Source organism: Loxodonta africana, chromosome 5, assembly GCF_030014295.1.
Source record: "Loxodonta africana isolate mLoxAfr1 chromosome 5, mLoxAfr1.hap2, whole genome shotgun sequence".
In the NCBI taxonomy this organism is placed as follows: Eukaryota; Metazoa; Chordata; class Mammalia; order Proboscidea; family Elephantidae; genus Loxodonta; species Loxodonta africana.
The window spans coordinates 1,623,628-1,644,407 of NC_087346.1; the positions used below are offsets into that span (position 1 = coordinate 1,623,628).

At 44.2% G+C, this 20,780-nt stretch overlaps 1 protein-coding gene and 1 non-coding gene across 3 annotated transcripts in view; both read right to left on the reverse strand.

Moving 5' to 3' along the window:
* The window catches only part of MGST2 (microsomal glutathione S-transferase 2), a 42,453-nt gene extending 22,067 nt beyond the window's left edge, over positions 1–20,386 (reverse strand). Inside the window, exons 1-2 of one of the 2 annotated variants that reach the window (XM_003410376.4) lie at positions 16,251–20,386; positions 8,186–8,285 (exon numbers count right to left, since the gene is read on the reverse strand). In XM_003410376.4, coding sequence (XP_003410424.1) covers positions 8,186–8,285; positions 16,251–16,308 — 158 coding nt within the window. In that variant the 5' untranslated portion in view covers positions 16,309–20,386. The remainder of the gene's footprint in view (positions 1–8,185; positions 8,286–16,250) is intronic. The other variant, XM_064285303.1, reaches the window with a different exon arrangement.
* On the reverse strand, positions 18,517–18,624 carry LOC111750814 (U6 spliceosomal RNA). Its single transcript, XR_002785868.1, has one exon. It is a non-coding gene; the product is annotated as a U6 spliceosomal RNA (small nuclear RNA).
* Positions 20,387–20,780: the final 394 nt, after the last annotated feature.

The window sequence follows — 20,780 nt, forward strand, 5'->3', positions numbered from 1 at the left end:
CTAGCCAAAGGGTTGGCAGTTCGAATCCGCCAGGCGCTCCTTGGATACTCTGTGGGGCAGTTCTACTCTGTCCCATAGGGTCGCTATGAGTCGGAATCGACTCGACGGCACTGGGTTCTGGGTAGTGCTTCCAGCAGATGTCTGAGATGTCTTACACTTGTGAGAAACATAGGAATGTGTTTCCTGTCTCTCTCTCTCTTTTCTACTTTTTGTACTTAACTCACATTACTATAATCCTAGTTAGTGTTACAGAACATTTGAAAAAATTATTAACTTGGTGAATTTTTCTTTTCTCCATAGTTTCTAGACATGCATTATGGTCACTAGTTTTAATTTCCAAGTTTTAGGATTAGAATTCAGAATGACTATTCAAAAGTTAGTCAAATGGCAAAAAAAAATAACAAACTGTTGTAGAGTAACGAGAAGCTAATATTTCCAACGAGTATCCAGATTCTTACTAGGTTTTATCCAGATTCATGATGGTGGGTTTCTGCAGGCTAATTTTAGAACAGGAACTGAACAATTCAGCCTTAAGGAAAGAGGGGACCATTAACAAGGACTACATGAAAGGTAATTCTTCTGTCTTACCAGTGCTGAGCTGATGAAACCATTGTTGGGATCCTCGGTAAACTCATAGGCTCCAGAATTAGAAATAATGTGAAAAATTTTCATTTAAAAAGAACAACCGAAAAGCTAAAGAACTAGTACTACCTAGCCTCCAAATATCAAAGATGAAAGACAGGAAACAATGGCCTGACGCATACAACAAGGCTGAGGTCAGCAGCTATTCTCCCCAGTGAGGCTAGAGTCAGAGGAAATCTATTTAAATTGCAACAAGATCAATTTATTACTTGCATCTTTTTTTTTTTTTCTGATTTATAAAACCCTTTCATCTAAAGGGATCAGGTGTTCACATTAGACAAGATAGAATCTTCTAAGTTTAGCAGTAAGGTGAAGAAATGGCCCCTGGTGAAATCATAGCTGCTATTTTCAGTTTTTTTTTTTTTAAAGTATTCTGGCAAAGGACTGCAGAACTCTAGAGAAAGTCATCTACAAAACCTCTCCCACTTAGGAAGAAGAGAGGAATCTGAATGGGGACTCTAGAGGAAGGGCCAGGGCCTGGAACTCAAGCAGGCTGGCTCCATAGCAATCATCTCTGCTTGGCAAATAAATATCCAGCCTGAGGTGACTCGACAGGAAACAGGTACTTCAGCGGTGGTTCAGTCAGGGACTTTGAAGTGATTGCTGATGAGACCTCGAGTTCCATTAAAGGTAAAATGAGTCCTAACACCAGGCTTCTTGGCCGTGCTTAATGCAACATCAGCAGGGGCAAGGGTAGGAAGGAGGCAGCGTTTCTGTTATGACCAAGACCATGAAGACACTCAAGAGAGGTTGAAGGGACTGAAAAGCTTTGGTCCAGAGATAGCAAAAAAAAAAAAAAAAAAACCACTGCTGTCAAGTCGATTCCTACTCAAAGCCAGGGAGCCAGAAAAGAAAGCATATTCCTTTACCAAGGATTTGCAGAGCTCCAGTGAGCGCCCATTGAAGAGGAGAATAGGTAACCGAACAGGTCCTGGAACAACTGGTTATCACAGAGGATCCAGTACTAACAACCTCAGGCAAAGTCTAAAGGGTTTTACTAGCAGCAAATTTAATTCACTTTGGCCAGATTTATCCTAAGCCTTAAGACCTAAGGCAAGAACTGGGCTAGGGGTGTGGAATATCCAAGAAGTAATTCTGGGAAGCCACCACCTGTCCGTCAATTTGTCCTTCTGTGGTAGCTTGTGCATTGCTATGATGCTGGAAGCTATGCCACTGATATTTCGCATACCATCAGGGTTACCACTGGTGGACAGATTTCAGTGAGCTTATAGGCTAGAAGAGACAAGGAAGAAAGGTCTGGTGATCTAGTGATCTACTTCTCCGCACCTATTTTTCTCTAGATATCTAGTTTATTTTCAAAGCATGTACATGAATTACTCTGATAAATCTGTTAATTTTGAGGCAGGGGACATACCGGCACCAAAGAATACTTTATACTTGACATAATAATAAGGATTCAAAGAGAATTAAAATGAGAGTGACTTTCTCACCAGGTGGCTCAATGTTATTTAAAAATCACATCTGCATGCCTCTTCAAATTATCGCTGGTACTAATAGTGGTATTCATCCCACACTTTGGAGCCTAAAGAATGGTCTGAGAAATTCTCCTTGGGTGGACAAAAATTTTAAGTAAGATGATGTTGCTTCAAGGACCATAACTCAAGATGTAATAAAAAGCATAAATAGCTCAATAATCATTAAAGAACTCAAACTCCATACTTTTTAATTTTTTCTACAAAGAAACATCAGGCCCAGATTGTTTTGCAGGCAAGTTTTACACAACTTTGAAGGAACACACTTTTCCAAACTTATTAAAATTCTGGGAAAATAGAAAGAGCAAAATGATTCCTTCAGCTCCTTCTGTGGGACTAGTATAATCTTGATACCAAAATGAGACAAGGATCATACAAGAAAGGAGAATTATAGGCCAACCTCACTCACGAACATAGATGAGAAATCTCAAAATATTAACAAAAGAACCCAAAGATACATAAATGTTGAAACACACAATGTTTCTTAAAGCACTTAGTTTTGGGGATGAAATATAAAGGGAGCCCTAAAAAAAATAGCAGCAGGCAAATTCATGGTGTTTATGGTGGAACCTCCCACGTCTGTCAGTTTCTTGTGCTGCGGGGCTTTCGTGTTGCATGATGCTGGAAGCTATGCCACCGGTATTCAAATAACAGCAGGGTCGCCCATGGTACACAGGTTTCAGTTGAGCTTCCAGATTAAGGCAAACTAGGCAGAAGGATCTGGCAGTCTACCTCTGAAAAGAATTAGTCAGTGAAAACCTTATGAGTAGCAGCAGAACATTGTCTGATATAGTGCTGGAAGATGAGCCCCCCAGGTTGGAAGGCACTCAAAAATGACTGGGGAAGAGCTGCCACCTCAAAGTAGAGTCAACCTTAATGACATGGATGGAGTCAAGCTTTCGGGACCTTCATTTGCTGATGTGGCATGACTCAAAACGAGAAGAAACAGCTGCAAACATCCAGTAATAATCAGAATGTGGAATGTACCAAGTATGAATCTAGGAAAACCAGAAATTGTCAAAAATGAAACATCAATATCCTAGGCATGAGCTGAAAGGGACTGATGTTGGCCATTTTGAATTGGACAATCATATGGTCTACTATGCTGTGAATGACAACTTGAAGAAGAACGGTGTTGCATTCATCAAAAAGAATATTTCAAGATCTATCCTGAAGTATAACGCTGTCAGTGATAGGATAATATCCACATGCCTACAAGGAAGACCCGTTAAAATAACTATTATTCAAATATATGCACCAACCACTAAGGCCAAAGATGAAGAAATTGAAATTTTTTACCAACTTCTGCAGTTTGAAATTGATCAAACATGCAATCAGGATGCACTGATAATTACTGGTGATTGGAGTGCAAAAGTTGGAAACAAAGAAGGATCAGTAGTTAGAAAATATGGCCTTGGTGATAGAAGTGATGCCAGAAATCACAGTACAGAATTTTAGAAGACCAATGACCTCGTCATTAAATATATGTTTTTTCAACAACATAAATGGCGACGATACACATGGACCTTGCCAGATACACAACAATCAAATTGACTACACCTGTGCAAAGAGACAATGGAAAAGCTCAATATCATCAGTCAGAACAAGGCCACGGGCCAACTGCAGAACTGACCACCAATTGTTCATATGCAAGTTCAAGTTGAAGTGGAAGAAAATTAGGACAAGTCCACGAGAGCCAAAGTATGGCCATGAATACATCCCACCTGAACTTACAGACCATCTCAAGGATAGATTTGACCCATTGAACACTAATGACTGAAGATCAAATGAGTTGTGGAACGACATCAAGGACATCATACATGAAGAAAAGCAAGAGGTCATTACAAAGAAAGAAAAGGCCAAAACAGATGTCAGAAGAGACTCTGAAACTTGTTCTTGAACATCAAGTCTAAAGCAAACGGAAGAAAGGATGAAGTAAAGGAGCTGAACAGAAGATTTCAAAGGGCAGCTGGAGAAGACAAAGCAAAGTATTACAATGACATGTGCAAAAACCATGGAGTTAGGAAACCAGAACGGAAAAACCCACTCAGCATTTCTCAAGCTGAAAGAACTGAAGAAAAATTCAAGCCTCGAGGTGCAATATTGAAGGGTTCTACGGGAAAAATATCAAACGACACAGGAAGCATCAAAAGAAGATGGAAGGAATACACAGAATCACTGTACCAAAAAGATTTGGTCGAAGTTCAACCATTTCAGGAGGTGGCATATGATCAGGAACCAATGGCGCTGAAGGAAGAAGTCCGAGCTACACTGAAGGCATTGGCAAAAAACAAGGCTCCAGGAATTGACAGAATATCAACTGAGGTGTTTCAACAAACGGATGCAGCGCTGGAAGTGCTCACTCGTCTATGGTCTATGCCAAGAAAATTGGAAGACCTGGCCAACCAACTGGAAGAGATTTATATTTATGCCTTTTCCAAAGAAAAGTCATCCAACAGAATATGGAAATTATCGAACAGTATCATTAATATCACACACAACAAAATTTTGCTGAAGATCATTGAAAAGTGGGTGCAGCAGTACCTCACATCGACAGGGAACTGCAAAAAATGCAAGCTGGATTCAGAAGAGGACATGGAGCCAGGGATATCACAGCTGATGTCAGACGGATCTTGGCTGAAAGCAGAGAACACTGGAAAGATGTTTACCTGTGTTTTACTGACTGTGCAAAGGTATTCGACTGTGCAGATCATAACAAATTATGGATCACATTGTAAAGAATGGGAATTCCAGAACACTTAACTGTGCTCAGGAGGAATCTGTACACAGACCAAGAGGCAGTCATTCGAGCAGAACAAGGGGATACTGACTGGTTTAAAATCAGGCAAGGTGTGCATCAGGGTTGTATCTTTTCACCACATTTATTCAGTCTGTATGCTGAGCAAATAATCCAAGAAGCTGGACTATATGAAGAAGTACGGGGCATCAAGACTGGAAGAAAACTCACTAACAACCTGCCAACATGCAGGTGACACAACTTTGCTTGCTGAGAGTTCAAGCACTGACTGATAAAGATCAAAGACCACAGCCTTCAGTATGCACTACACCTCAACACAAAGAAAACAGAAGTCCTCACAACTGGACCAATGAGCAACATCATGATAAACTGAGAAAAGACTGAAGTTGTCGAGGATTTCATTTTCCTTGAATCCACAATCGACATCCACGGAAGCTGCGGTCAAGAAATCAGAAGATGCACTGCATTGGGCAGTCTGCTGCAGAGGACCTCCTTAAAGTGCGGAAGAGCAAAGACGTCACCTTGAGGGATAAGGTGCGCCTGACCCAAGCCGTGGTGTCTTCAATCACCTCATACGCATTCAAAAGCTGGACAATGAATAAGGAAGACCAGAGAAGAGTTGACACCTTTGAATTACGGTGTTCAAAGAATACTGAATATACAATGAACTGCCAGAAGAACGAACAAATCCGTCTCGGAAGAAGTACAGCCAGAATGCTCCTTAGAAGCAGGGATGGCAAGACTCTGTCTCACACATACTTTGGACATGTTATCAGGAGGGATCAGTCCCTGGAGAAGGACATCATGCTTAGTAAAGTAGAGGGTCAGCGGAAAAGAGGAAGATCCTCAACGAGATGGATTGAAACAGTGGCTGCAACAATGGGCTCAAGCATACCAACGATTGTGAGAACGGCGCACCACCGGGCAGTGTTCTGTTCTGTTGTACATGGGGTCACTATGAGTTGGAACTAACTTGACAGCACCTAACAACAACAACATGGTGGAACATTCTGTGTGGATCTGAAAAGCAAGAAGCACTCGAAGATCTAAAGCGCTGCAAAATACATGCAAAAGGGGGCATTTTCTTATTCCTACAGATTTCTAATTTTAGGAAATGGTTTATGGAGAAACAGGCAAAGGATGATACTGACCTACCTGTGTTTTGAAGTGGAGAGAAAAAATAAAGATATAAAAGATGGAAAATTGGTAATGTAACTAATCCAATTTGAGGCTATTACACTTTCAGGAGTTTGGAACAGACTCTTTGACCAACTTGCCATCCAGACCCAGAGCACATGTCTGAGAGACGCACAGAGCTCCCTCCCAAGGATTGCAGTCCTTTCAGTAAATATACCCTTCTGGATTCATAGTAAAGGTGAGAAGCAGCCTGGTGGTGGAGAGCAGTCTGTTAAAACTAGATATTGCAAATGCAGCCAGGACACCAGCATCATTCACAATAGCAACAATGTGGAAACAACTGAAATGTCTATCAGCAGATGAACGGTTAAACAAAATGTGATATACACATACAAGGGAATAGTACGCAGCCACAAAAAGAGATGAAGTTCTGACATATGCACAACAGGGCTGAACCTTGAAAACATAATGCTGAGTGAAAGAAGCCAGCACAAAAGGACACACACTGTATGACCTCGCTTATGTGAAATAAACAAATATGTGCAAACTAAAGCTTCTTAGTAGTTACCAAGGGTGGGAGGGAGGGGGAATGGGGAAATTGTTGCTTGAGGAGCATTGAATTTACCTTATTAGTGGTAGAATCATTAGGAAAAAGATAGAGATAAGGGTTGCACAACATAAAAAGTGTAATCAATGTTATTGAATTATGTATGTAGAGACTGTTGAATTAGCAAATGCTTTGTTGTGTATATTCGCGCCAAAATTAAATTAAATTAAACTGCAAATGAATCCAGGGTCTTCTCCACATGTCTTCTTTGTAAGCAGGAAGCAGGAGTTATGTGTACGTGGCAGGCCAAGGTCCCCGAAGGGTGGGAGAGGTCTTCCAGATGCAAAAGAACTGACCAGAGAGACTTTGTAAAAATCAACACCTATCCTTAGGTGTGTACAAATTGAACTGTATCCCCCTAGAGTATGTGTTGGCATCCTTATCTATGTGGATGGAAGCTTATCTGGAAATAAAGCTTTCTTCATTGAGTTATGGGGCTGCTGGTGTAGTGGTTAAGAGCTACAGCCGCTAACCAAAAGGTGGGCAGTTCGAATCCACCAGCCACTCCTTGGAAACCCTCTGGGGCAGTTCTAATCCGTCCTATAGGGTCGCTATGAGTCGGAATCGACTCGATGGCAACAGGTTATTAGCATAGGGTGTGTCCTAAACCTAATCACTTCTGAGTTGTAAGGGACAGCATAGACACAGAGACAAGCGAGCACAAACAGGGAAGACAGACAGTATCTGATGACCACGAAGGCAGAAGCATCTACAAGCCCAGGGACTCTAAGGATCCTCAGCTACTAGACACTGAAATGGAGCCCTGGCGGCCCAGTGATTAAGAGTCCAGCTGCTAACCAAAAGCTTGGCAGTTCGAATCCACCAGCCACTCCTTGGAAACCCTCTGGGGCAGTTCTACTCTGTCCTATAGGGTCGCTGAGTCGGAATTGACTCCACGGCAGTGGGTTTGGGTTTAGTAGCTGAAATAGACAAAGAAGAATCTCCCCCTAGATCCATACTCTGAATTCTGACTTCTAGCCTCCTGAACCGTGAGGAAATAAATTTCTGTTCTTTAAAGCCATCCCTTTGTGGCATTTCTGTTATGGCAGGACTTAAAAAAAAAAAACCAAACCTGCTGCCATCGAATCGATTCCAACTCACAGTGACCCTACAGGACAGAGTGTAACTGCCCCACAGGGTTTCCAAGGAGTGCCGACTTTTTGGCTAGCAGCCATAGCTCTTAACCACTATATGCCACCAGGACATTTTAACCACTATGTCACCAGGTTAACCCACAGCAGGACTACAAAACCCAAAACTCGTTGCTGTCGAGTCGAGTCCGACTCATAGCGACCCTATAGGACAGAGTAGACCTGCCCCCATAGAGTTTCCAAGGAGTGCCTGGTAGATGTGGACTGCCGACCTTTTGGTTAGCAGCTGTAGCACTTAACCACTACACCACCAGGGTATCCACAGCACGACTAGGAAGCTAAAAAAGCCCGTTGCCGTCGAGTTGAATCTGACTCATGGGCAGATGCAAACCTGGAAACTCTGCAATCGCAGATTCCTTTTCCCAATTTTTAATGAAAACTTCTATCGTGAACTTACTGTGCACGAAATACTCTCTCAAAGTCTGGTGACCCAGTAACTGCTGGGGGTGTGACTTTGTATTTTAATCTTGCCTTTCCGACCTGAAAAGCAAAATAACCTGCAAATAAAGAGGAATTTTTTTGTTAGTCATTAGGGAAATGCACATTTAAACCACACTATCTCTTTTTTTATGAGATATCATTACGTACCTATTACAGTCTAAAATTCAAAAGACAGATTATACCAAGTGGGGACCAGGATGTAAGAGCCAAGGGAACCCGCATCCACGGCTGGGGGGCGAGGGTGTAAAATATTACAACCACTTTGGAAAACAGTTTGGAAGAGATTTTTTAGTAAAACATACATCAACCCTATAACCCAGCAATCCTACTCCTAGGTATTTAACCAAGAGAAATGAAAGCGTACACCCATACAAAGACTTGTACACAAATATTTACAGAATCTGGGAACTGAGAACAACTCAAATGCCCATCAACAAGTGAACAGATAAACAAATTGTGGCGTGTCCATATCATGAGAGACTACCTCATGACACAAGGGTTAAGTTCTCAGTTGCTAACTGAAAGGTTGGGGGTTCAAACCCACCCAGTGACTCTGATGGAGAAAGATCTGGTGATTTGCTCCTATAAAAATCACGGCCAAAAAACGCTATGGGGCAGTGCTACTGTCACATGGGATCGTTATGAGTCAAAATCGACTGAACAGCACCTAACAACAATCCAACAATAAAAAGGAAAGAACTAGTGATATAATGAACAGCATGGAGGAATCTCAAAATAATCATGCTAACTGAAAGAAGCCAAACTAGGAAAAAAAAAAAAAAAAAAAGAGTGCCACTCTACGATTTCATTCCTACAAAATTCTCAAAAATGCAAATGACTGTCCAGTGACATGAAGCAGATCAGGGGCTGCCTGGAGATGAGAGCGAAGCCCAGAAGGGCAGGTCCAAGAGGCGAAAGGATACTTCCAGGAAAAACGGGTGTGCTCGTTCACTTCATGATGATATAATGATATATGTGTGTGTTTATACATGTGTCTAGATATGTTGTTGTTGTGTGCCGTGAAGTCGATTTTGACTCATAGTGACCCCATGTGACAGAGTAGAACTGCCCCATAGGGTTTCCAAGGCTGTAATCTTTATGGAAGCAGATTGTGCCACTGGTGGGTTTGAACCACCGGCCTTCCAGTTAGCAGCTGAGCACTTAACCGTTGTGCCACTAGGGCTCCTTAGATATAGACGTATATATGCTTGATGACCACTAACAACAACATATGTTTATATACTTGCATATTGTTGTCATCAGGTTGAATATATACACACATATGTGTATCTACTTATATATACTCTTATATACGGAAACCCTGGTGGAGTAGTGGTTAAGTGCTGTGGCTGTTAACCAAGAGGTCAGCAGTTCAAATCCACCAGGCGTTGCTTAGAAACTCTATGGTGCAGTTCTACTCTGTCCTGTAGGGTCGCTATGAGTCAGAATCAACTCGACAGCAGTGGGTTTGGTTTCTTGGTTTTAAACATATACACATAACAAAACTTACCATATTGTATCCTTTAAATATGTGCACATTATTGTATATCAATTATTTCTCAACAATGTTGCTCCTCAAAAAAGAAGGTGTGGTCCAGAAATAACGAGCAGTTGGACGTTTTTCACCTGAGTTCTGAAGACAACAGCCCAAGGTGCTTTCTTTCCTCCTTCTGGCAACAGCTCCTTCTCTTCTGCAGACTTCTGCCCTATTTGTGTCTGCCACTGACTCCCTGCCTGACTCAGTTTCCCTATCATAAGACGGTTATGACTTGCTTCTTCATTTGCTGTGTCGTGGTTAGTTGCTGTCAAGCGGATTCTGACTCATAGGTAAATTAGATTACCAACCCCTATCGCCCTGGAAGGGAGCCCTGATGTGGTAATGGTTAAGTGCTTGGCAACTAACCAAAAGGTCAATGGTTCAAACCCACCAGCTGTTCCATGAGAAGAAGAGACCTGGCAATCTGCTTCTGTAAAGATTCCAAACCAAACTCGCTGCCCACGAGTCTCCTGGGGCTCATAGCGACCCTGTAAGACGGCATGGAACCACCCCACGGGGTCACCAAGGCTGTGATCTTTACAGGAGCAGGCTGCCACATCTCAGTGGCATCACTAGGGTTGGTGTCACCCAGTGCGGTAACTCATGGTGTCATCCCCACCTACGTGTGATCGATAAAGCTGGCAGGTGAATCCACGCCATGGGCGAAGCAGCCCGCCCCCCCAGCCAAGAGCTGGCCCCACCCTCATGACCCCACCCCCTCACAGCTCCCTGCAACTCCTCTCCACTCCCGTTGGCCAAGGAGACCCTCCTCTTCACCCAGTTGTGAGCATGACAGCCTGCCTGCCCACACCCTAACTGACCCAACGGGAGAGGGGGTGGTGAGGAGTTACCGCATTGGGTGACACCAATTGTAGTGTCTGGCAGGTGGGGGGGTGACGAGTTACCACACTGGGTGACGTGGGTTAACAGCCAAGCACTTAAACCACTGTGCTGCCAGGGTTCCAGTAAAGATTACAGCCAGGAAGCCCTATGTGGCAGGCAGTCCTACACTGTCCTGTAGGGTCACTTTGAGGCCGAATGGACTCAATGACACACAACAACATTGCCCTGGATCATTTTAATTTCATGATTCATTCTGTGGACCACTTTCGCTTTCAGACCTACGCTTCCCCCTTGGGTCTGTTTCACAATTCAGTAGGTCTTGCTCCTGCCCTTAAGTCCCTTACTTAACTTCTAGGAACTATTCTTTTTCCTTCGGATTATCTCTTCCAGTTTCAGCTCCTCACCAGTTCTCTCCAACACCACTGCCCTGTCACACTTATTTCAGTGCCCCAATATGCATTTCTTACTTGCTAATGCTTTAAAAATAGTGTCCTTTTAAAACTCTACACCTCGTTTGTAGCTTCAGTCTCTTACCGTGTGTTACACTCTCAGGGGTGATATGTCTCCTCCTGAAACACGATTCCTCCCTTCTGACAAAAAGCCAGTAAATACTGAACCTGGTTTAGTGAGGGCAGGCGGCTGCCCTCCTCTAATCCCCCTCCACTACAAACAAGCTGTTGTTTAGGATTTAAAAGCTGTGGCTGAGCCTCTGAAGTGTGTGAACCCTTAGGATTGGAGTCTTTCTCATTCCAACTGCAGTGGCAGCTCCTGAAGCCTGAGAGGATGGGGCAGTGTGGGATGAGGGGCTGGTGTCTCCTACCCCGGCCCGAAGCCTTTCAGGCCAGATGCAGTCTGGAGAGGCCAAGGGCTCATGGGCCCAGTTGGGGCAGGAAAAGAGGGTCTGTCTGTGGAAGGGAAAACTGGGACTTGGCCATTCTGAATGCTGCTATTTTTAACTGTGTCTAACCTGCTACACAGCCTTGGAGAAAACACTTGGCAAGGCTTCTTGTTTCCCTTTATAAAATGGAAACAATGAAAGATGTGTGCTCATAGATTGGTAATTCAGCAACCGCCCAAGAGCCTAGAGCTTCAAAATGAAGTAGAAGTATTGAAAGTGCTCTTTCTCTAGGCTGTGGGCACCAGTCTGTGACACTAACAAATGTGAGGAATGAGCTTCAGTAAAAGAAACGCACCTATTAGGAGCAGTGTTGGAGCCCCTCCTCCCCCCCCCCCCCCCCACCTAGTGCCATGTAAAAGGATTCTGGGGTGCTCAGCCCCAGGCCCAAGGAGTGGAAGTCCCTTTCTGTTCTCTTATCTTAGGTCAGGAGCCTCAGAGAGACTGTGGCTATCATTGGGATGGCATGAGGAGGATGGAAAGGCTATTTCAACCTCTCTTTCTGGAGAGCTTCAAGTTTATTTCCCTCTTAGAAGTCGATTAAACACTACTTGAGAATAGTCTCTGTTATGGATTGAATTGTGTCCCCCCAAAAATATGTGTTGTAAATCCTAACCTGTGGTTATAATCCCACTTGGAAGTGGTTTTCTTTGTTAACGAGGCAGTATTAGTGGAGGGTGTGTCTTCAATCAGTCTCTTTTGAGATATAAAAGACAGATTAACCAAGCAAGCAAGCAAAAATGGGGCGAAGATACACATAATCACCTAGGAACCTAGGAAGAGAAGCTGAAAAGAGACAAGGACCTTCCCTTAGAATGGAGAGCGAGAGAGACTTCCCCCTAAGTGGGTTCCCTGAATTCAGACTTCTAGCCTCTTAAACAGTGAGAAAATAAATTTCTGTTATTTAAAGCCACCCTTTGTGCTATTTCTGTGACAGCAGCACTAGATAGCTCAGACAGTCTCCTCTTGCTGCCCAGCCCTTCTGAGAGACACCTGCTCCGGCTTATCCTCCGGCACTGAGCAGAATAAGCCGCACATTCTTCTGAAGTTGTCCTGGACAAGGTAACTTCAGAATGGGCCCATTGCCGTCGAGCAGATTCCAACTCATAGTGACCCTAAAGGACAGAGTAGAACTGCCCCATAAGGGTTTCAAAGAGCACCTGGTGGATTCGGACTGCTGACCTTTTGGTCTTTAGCCACTACACCACCAGGGCCATAAAAAAAAAAAAAAAGATGGCCTCAAACTGCCTCTAGGTGGAGGCTTAACATGCTAATGAAGAAAAACCTACCTCTTCTTCCATCCTGGAGAATCCAACCCTTGTCTAAATAAAATGCCTAGTCATTCCTAAGCCCTAAGCGCCTGCTTGAAGGTCAATCCTGAATATTCATGATGAATTTGCATTTCCTTGCCTGCTCTCTGTAAAATCCCACCTCCCCAAACTGCCTGCAAGCAGCCTTGGAGGCAGCAGCCCCAATGCTCCTTTCCTTATGCCACAAAATAAAGGTATCTTTCTTCTCCCACCTTGGCCTCTTGTTTATTGGTTGTAACAAGTTACACCAAGCAGAACCTGGGGTTTCCACTCGGCAACACTATTGCTAGCTTTCTCAGTAGAGTTAACTGAGACCCTCCACAATGCTCACCCAGCACAGTGGTCGCCTTCACCATAAGGCTGCCTCCAATCCAGCAGAAGGTTCTCCTCCATGAGGAAGGGACCTGAGGACAGGAACTAACCATGCTGAGCACCCACACTCTGTTGAGCACTTCATGCCCAGTGTCCTCTTAACCCTCTTTACTGAGGATATTGAAGGGTTAAAGTGTCCAGGCCAGCGGCACCCAACTGACAATTGGCTGGACCAGACAAATAGAGGAGTCTATCTGGCTTTCAAAACCTGAGCTACTTCTGCCGTGGCACACTGTCCCATCTCCATAACCACCAGATAGGGAACTTTTGCAAAAGCAGCCCATTTCATAATGCCAGTTGCAGATAAACAGTTGTGTCTTTTGACTCATTTTCCCTCTCTCTTTCTCTCTGTTACGGACTGAAGCATGTTCCCCCAAAATATGTGTTGTAAATCCTAACCTCCATGCCTGTGCTTATAATCCCAATTGGGAATGGATCATCTTTGTTAATGAGACAGGATTAATGTAGGGTATGTCTTGAGTCAATCTCTTTTGAGATATCAAAGAGATTAAAGAACTAATCAAGAGAAATAGAGGTGGGAAAAAACAGATGCCATACTACATGAAGATCACCAAAAAGCCAAGGAATAATCACCTTCCCCCAGAGCCAACAGAGAGAAAGACTTTCTCTAGAGCTGGTGCCCTGAATTTGGACTTCAAGCCTTCTAAGCTGTGTGAAAATAAATTTGTTTGTTAAAGCCATCCACTTGTGGTACTTCTGTGATAGCAGCACTAGACGGCTCAGACACTCTCACTTTTCCACCTCATCATTAAACATTCCCTGCCAACCACTGTGACAGCTGATTTTACATGTCAGCTTGGCTAGGTGAGGGGGCCCAGCTGTTCAGAGACTCGTCCAGATGTTATTATGAAGTAGTTACATGTGGCATGTGATCTAATCATCTGGCCTTAAGTACAGCTGATTACCCTGCATAATTTGGGTGGGTATCATCCACTTCAGTTGAAGGCCTTAATAGCAAAGAGAAAGTTTTTCTCTATGGTGTATTCTGCTTCTCGACTATAAATAGAAGACATTTTGCCAGAGCTGCACTCTTCTCTTTCCATCAGCTGACCTACGGATTTGGGGACACAAGACTGCGGCAATCTCCAGCCTGTCACCTGACATACAGATTTGGGACTTGCCAGTCCACACAATCACATGAGCCAATTCTTAAAGACGTGTGTGTGTGTGTGTGTGTGTGTGCGCGCGTCTGGGTGGTACAGTTAATGCACTCAGCTGCTAATTAAAAGGTTAGAGGTTTGAGTCCACCCAGAGGCACCTCAAAAGAAAGGCCTGGTGATCTACTTCTGAAAAATCAGCCATTAAAACCCTGTGGAGCACCCTTCTACTGTCACACATGAAAAAAAAAAAATTTTTTTTTTTTCTTTAAAACCCTGTGGAGCACCCTTCTACTGTCACACACATGGAGTCACCATGAGTTGGAATCAACCACGTTTAGGTGTTCTATCTACATAAAACCCAATGCCCTCCTATATATATATATATGGAAACCCTGGTGGCCTGGTGGTTAAGTGCTACGCTGCTAACCAAGAGGTCGGCAGGTCAAATCCACCAGGCACTCCTTGGAAACTCTATGGGGCAGTTCTACTCTGTCCGGTAAGGTCGCTATGAGTCCGAATCGACTCGACAGCAGTGGGTTTGGTTTTGTATATTATGTGTGTGTATATATATATATATAAAATCATCAGTTCTGTTTCTTTATAAAACCCTAAGACACCACCGACCACCATTCTCTGATTTCCTCTGCTCTTCTCCCGCCACCACCTTCTCACCTCATTCAGCCCCCTGACCTTCTGGCCCCCAGCTCACACTATCCTAGGCACCAGCCAGCAAACAGAAGCCTCTTTGTAAAGCCTCTGCCAGCGTCCATCCGGGGCCTTCCGCCCCCTGTCTCTGCAGTCCCCCATGAGAGCACACACAGCTTTGGTGGTCCCTCAGGAAGGCAGGTAGGTCTGGGGTCTCTAATCAGACGTCTTTATCCAGCCCGGGAGCGGCTTCCAGAATTTACAAAGTCTCCGTCATCACCAGTCCATGTGCGTCTACGTGGGTCAGGTGGCTGGAACGGGTTCTTCAGACTAAGCGCTTCCTTACTTGGTAAAACATCCTGCTTTACTCCGGAAACAATCGTGAGCCAAACCACAAAATGTGTGTCAGAAGGTATACTGTTTTCATAAGCACACCGAAGAACCTGGCTAGCCAAGACCTTTAGTGTGCATGGAGGCCGGGCCTTTATTCTTGGCGTGGAGCGACCCTACTTCCAGCGGCTTCTGTAACCTGAGCCGTTCAACAGGGCCCGACTTCCTGGCACATACGCACTTGTAAAAACAAGGAAAACACTGGAGGAGAAATCCTGCTTACTAAAGTTCAGACCCTTTTTCCCACCTTAGCATGAGTTATAAATTGGCATAGCAGGTAAGATAATATGAACTGAGCAGATGTGACTCCTGGGGAGAAAAAGCGGTCTATTTAACCGGGCAGTCGAGATATTAAATATTCCTATCGGAAAGGTGTTTTAAAATTTAGAACTAATTATTTAATCTGAATCTTATATTTCTGTGGGAGATTTTCTTTTAATCTGATAATCATACCTGCCACATGCAATTCATTTACAAAAACACAGGAATTAAAATAACAGGAAGAAATCACAACGACGGTTTAGAAGCAGGCACATTTCGTTTTGAACAACTGTTTATATCCCACTTCCCCCAGGTTCGCGCACTTCTGGTGTTCACTTGAACTGGGGCTGTGGGTTGTAACCACAGATTATGCAGAATTCGCTGAGCTCTGAGAGCCCGCAATGCCCGGGGTTGAGAGAACTAATCCCTGGACTGTTCCAACTCTCCACCTCCCCACAAGGAAGGAGGCGAGCAGGCAGGAGCTGATGACCTCAGGGCGACTGTGCTCTGACGAACACCCAGAGCCACCGGCAAGTCAGCAGCCCAAAACTGATGAACCGTGTGGTGTCCCTGCTCCCTCCCTCAGGGCCGGCCTCTCTCTCTCTCTCAGTCTCTCTCTCACACACACACACTCCTGTGACTCTTACTTTGCTGAAAAGCGGAGAGAAGAGACACAGCAGCCAGCAGGATTGAATTCCCAGCCATCTTCACCCAAAGCTCTGGTTGGCTCAACTATTCTTAGAAAACAATATTAGAGAGGCCGTCTTCTGACTTTGCAATCTTTGCAATGCTGATTTTCCTTATTCGGTAAGCAAAGCTGGTGGAGGAAAAAAAAAGATGATTGAAACAGCCAGTGACCTTTGCTCAGGAACAGGAATCAGGAAGGCTGGTAGGGCTGGGGTTGCCAATCACAGGTCTTTATTTGCCCAGGAGCAGCTTCCAGAGTTCCCTTTTTTAAGTCTCCCTCATCCCCAGCCTAGCGCCTGCAGTTAAGAATCTTCCAGCAAATTCACAACTTCCCTTCCTCCGGCTCTCTCAAGAAAAGCAAAAAACCAAAACTGTTGTTGTCTAGTCGATTCCAACTCATAGTGACTCTATAGGACAGAGTATGAAGTACAGAAAATACATTTTCTCCAGTGTTTTAATATTAAAGGAGAGAGAATGTATTTTCTCATTTGTTTTAGTATAGCTGTGTAAACGGTGATTAATCTCTAGTCTTTAGAAAATGGCGCAGGCTCTGTTCAAGGTATGGCTGAGCAGCCTGTTCCACTCTTAACAAGCATGTTTTCTCCTGTTCACAATGGGTGATTGAGAGCGTGGCATAACCAACGCCATAATGATGCTCTAAGTAATCTCTAAACATTTTTTTTATTGCACCAGCTGTACCGGTCTCTTCTAAAGGGGTGAGGAGCTCTCTCAGTTCCTGTGGCCTTGGTCTCTCTTCTCTTTTTTGTTCTTTTGAGAAATGGCCTTCAGCCTGCAAAACGGCAGAAAGGCTCCTAACATGTTTATCTACAACTTTCTTTCTTGCTCCCTATCTCAGCCAGAGTGGACTTGGCAGAACAGTTCCACTAGCTGAGAGATTCTTGTGTGAGTTTTTTTTTTTTCAGGCTGTTACAAACATGCTGATTAGAGTCCAGATGTCTGACATACATATCTTTGGTTTAATAGTTTCTTGTAGTTGTTTTGTGATGTATAAGACAATCTGTGGGCTACGTAGGTGCTTAAAAACATTAGGTAACCCTAACCTTCCCCCTATAAAACCCTCCCACTAGCTCTTTAGAATTAGACAGAATGTGGGAGAAATTTAACCCCCTCTGTCTCTTGAATACCGGTGTTCAATAAAGCCTTCTTGCTCCTTACCTCCTCCTGTCTCAGTATTGGCTTTGCGGCAGGCGGCTTGAATCCGCGATTTGCAGTAACAAGTAGAACTGCTCCATACAGTTTCCAGGGAGAGCCTGGTGGATTCAAATGGCCAACCTTTTGGTTAGCAGCCATAGCACTTAACCACTACGCCACCAGGGTTTCCCTAACCCTCTCAGGACCCCTCAATTGCCTCCCCTCCAATGTTTGCCAAAACCTTTCTCTCCTTCCCTGTGGGAGAAGGAAGCACAGGTTTAATTTAATCCTATTGAGATTTAAATATGAATTAATGGTGATTCTAATTTAATTCATCCAGTAAAGGGGATTTGAGCCCAGCAGGTTCCCGCGCTGTGCCCCTGTACCCAGCTGCCTTCCTTTTTCACCCTGACTCTCCCATGACCATGTGACCATATTAAAAAAAAAAAGGAGGTACGAGGCATGTTCTAAGAATGTAGAGGGACCTTAAGGGACCAATTTTTTTTTTTTTTTTAACTCCTTAGTCATCTAGTGCTGCTATAACAGAAATACCACAAGTAGATGGCTTTAACAAAGAGAAATTTGTTCTCTCACTTTCTAGTAGGCTATGAGTCCAAATTCAGGGCTTCATCTCCAGGGGAAGCCTTTCTCTCTCTGTCAGCTCTGGAGGAAGGTTCTTGTCATCAGTTTTCCCTTGGCCTGGGAGCATCTGGGCACAGGAACCTCAAGTCCAAAGGACACACTCTGTTCCTGGTCCTGTTTTCTTGATAGTGTGAGCCCCTCCCCCCACCAACCTCTTTGCTTCCCTTTCATCTCCTGAGAGATAAAAGGTGGTGCAGACCATACCCCAGGGAAACTCCCTTTACATTTGAATCAGGGATGTGACCTTGTAAGGATGTTAAAATCCCACCAAAAGCCTCTTTAACATAAAATTACAACCACAAAATGGAGGACAACCACAGAATAGTGGGAATCATGGCCTAACCAAGTTGATACACAGTTGGGGGGGCATAATTCAATCTATGACAACTCCCATTCTTTAATTTTCTCTGAGAAGATAGGCCTATTTCTGGTAAAAATATGGAACACTTTGCAAATTTGGGTGTCATCCTTGCATAGGAGCCATGCTAATCTTCTCTGTGTTGTTCCAGTTTTTAGTGTATGTGCTGCCAAATCAAGCACTAAGGGACCGATATTTTAAATCAGACCTCTAGCAGGACACACGGAGTCCCTGGGTGGTACAAGTGGTTAACACATTCAGCTGCTAACTGAGAGGTTAGAGGCTCGAATCCACCCAGAGGTGCGCCTGATGGTCTACTTCCCCCAAAAATCAGTCACTGAAAACCCCGTGGAGCACAGTTCTGCTCTAAGACACAGGGGGTGACCATGAGCCAGTCTGCTCACCAGCAGCTGGTTTGGTAGTAGGAGGACACACAGCGCCCGTGGTCCCCACGCTGCCCACCACCTCTCCACTGTCAGAACAGTGCCCTTCCCACCCCACCCAGAAAGAGTCCGGTCCTGCCACAGCTCCCCGCCCCTCCCACCTGCTTCCGGGGGATTCATTCATCACAGCTCCCTTCCCTCTGTCAACACAATCAGTTTGCTCTTTAAAGATTCAGCTTCCCAAAACACAAAGCTGGGGTTTCTCTCTTCTGTCCCCCATCTTCCCTTTCCCCTCCCATCCCAGGCTCAAAGGGAAGCCCCAGTGCTGCTGGGAAGTGTGCCTCAGCTTCCTACTGGCTGGGGACTGGGCTCCCGGGTTGACACTTAATAATGATGCAACCTTCAACAAGATTCTGAATCTCTCTGAGCCTCAGCTTTGTAAAATGGCGCTAATAACACTTACTCATGGGGCTGAAAGGAAGTTTAAATGAAATAGGGCTTTTTCAAGAACTGAGTTAATATTTATAAAGCACTTAAAACAGCACCCAGCATATAACAAGTGTTCTGTGTGTTTGTTAAATAAATACATAAATAAAGTATCTGGAAGAGTACTTAGCATATAAATACATCTGTCTTAGCTACCCAGTGCTGCCGTAACAAAAAAGACCACAAGTGGGTGACTTTAAAGAACAGAAATTTATTTCTCACAGTTCTTGATGCTAAAAGTCTGTTCCTTCTGTGAGCCTCTTTCCGAGTCTCTGGAGAATGCCAGCAATCCTTGGAGTTCCTTTTCAGTTTACAGATGCTTCTGTCCCCGTGGTCACATAGCGTACTGTGTTGTGTGTCTGTCTTTCTGTGTCTACTCCCCTTTATAAATCACCACTCAAGAGAAATTAGGTTCAGGACCCACCCTGCTCCAGTAGGACCTCATTAACATAACAACTCAGGGTGACCCCACATGTTTCATAGCAGAACTACGCCTCATAAAGTTTTCAATGGCTATAATCTTACAAAAGTAGATAGCCAGACCTTTCTTTGACGGCACCGCTGGGTGGATTCAAACCACCAACCTTTCGGCTACTAGCCAAGCTCAAACTATTAGTGCCACCCAGGGACCCATTCTATGCCTACCCCTGGTCTCTGCTGATCTCTGCTGGCCAGGCAGCAGAGAGAGACAGAAAATGCTCCCTTCCCAGGGATGCCCAGGAATAATCAGGGTGATCACAATATCAACAACCCATAATAATCTCAGTTGAAAAAAAAGGCCGTGTAAGGTTCTCAGTGTGCCTAGAGTTTATCATATTATCTTGCTGGAAGTCCTGACTAGTTGAAAAACCCTGTATTAACACAGCCAGATTTTAAAGAATGCCTCAGCTTTCATCTTGCAAAAATTTAAGTAATTGCTGTGATCCTGCAAAATGTTTTCTTCTCTTTGAGAAACTGGAGTATCTTGCTCTGTGACCCTGGGCATGGAATTCCACGCTAAAGAAAGGCAATTTGTATTCACACGGAAGAGGCATTCCCCCAGGACATACAGGGCACAGTGTAGAGGCTTACACTGGATTCCACCAAGCCTCAGGCCAAACTGCCTGTTATACCTAACTTCAGAAAAGTTCTACCAAAAAAAAACCAAACCAGTTAACATCATATAGATTTCGATTCAAGGCGGCCCGCATATATCAGAGAAGAGCTGCGCTCCACAGGGTTTTCAAGGCTTTCAGAAGCAGATTGCCAGGGTTTTCCTCCACAGCACTTCTGAGTGGGTCTGAAATGCCAACCTTTAGGTTAGTAGTTGAGCACTTAACCATTTGTACCACCAAAGTGCTCTAGGAATGTCCTATCAGGGCTCAAAGAAAACAGAGGCAAAAGAAGAGCAGGAAGGGAGGGAAAACAACGGTCATTTCCCAGTGTAGGGAGGTAAAAGAGTACAAGTTTTGAGCTAACAATCTAGGCTT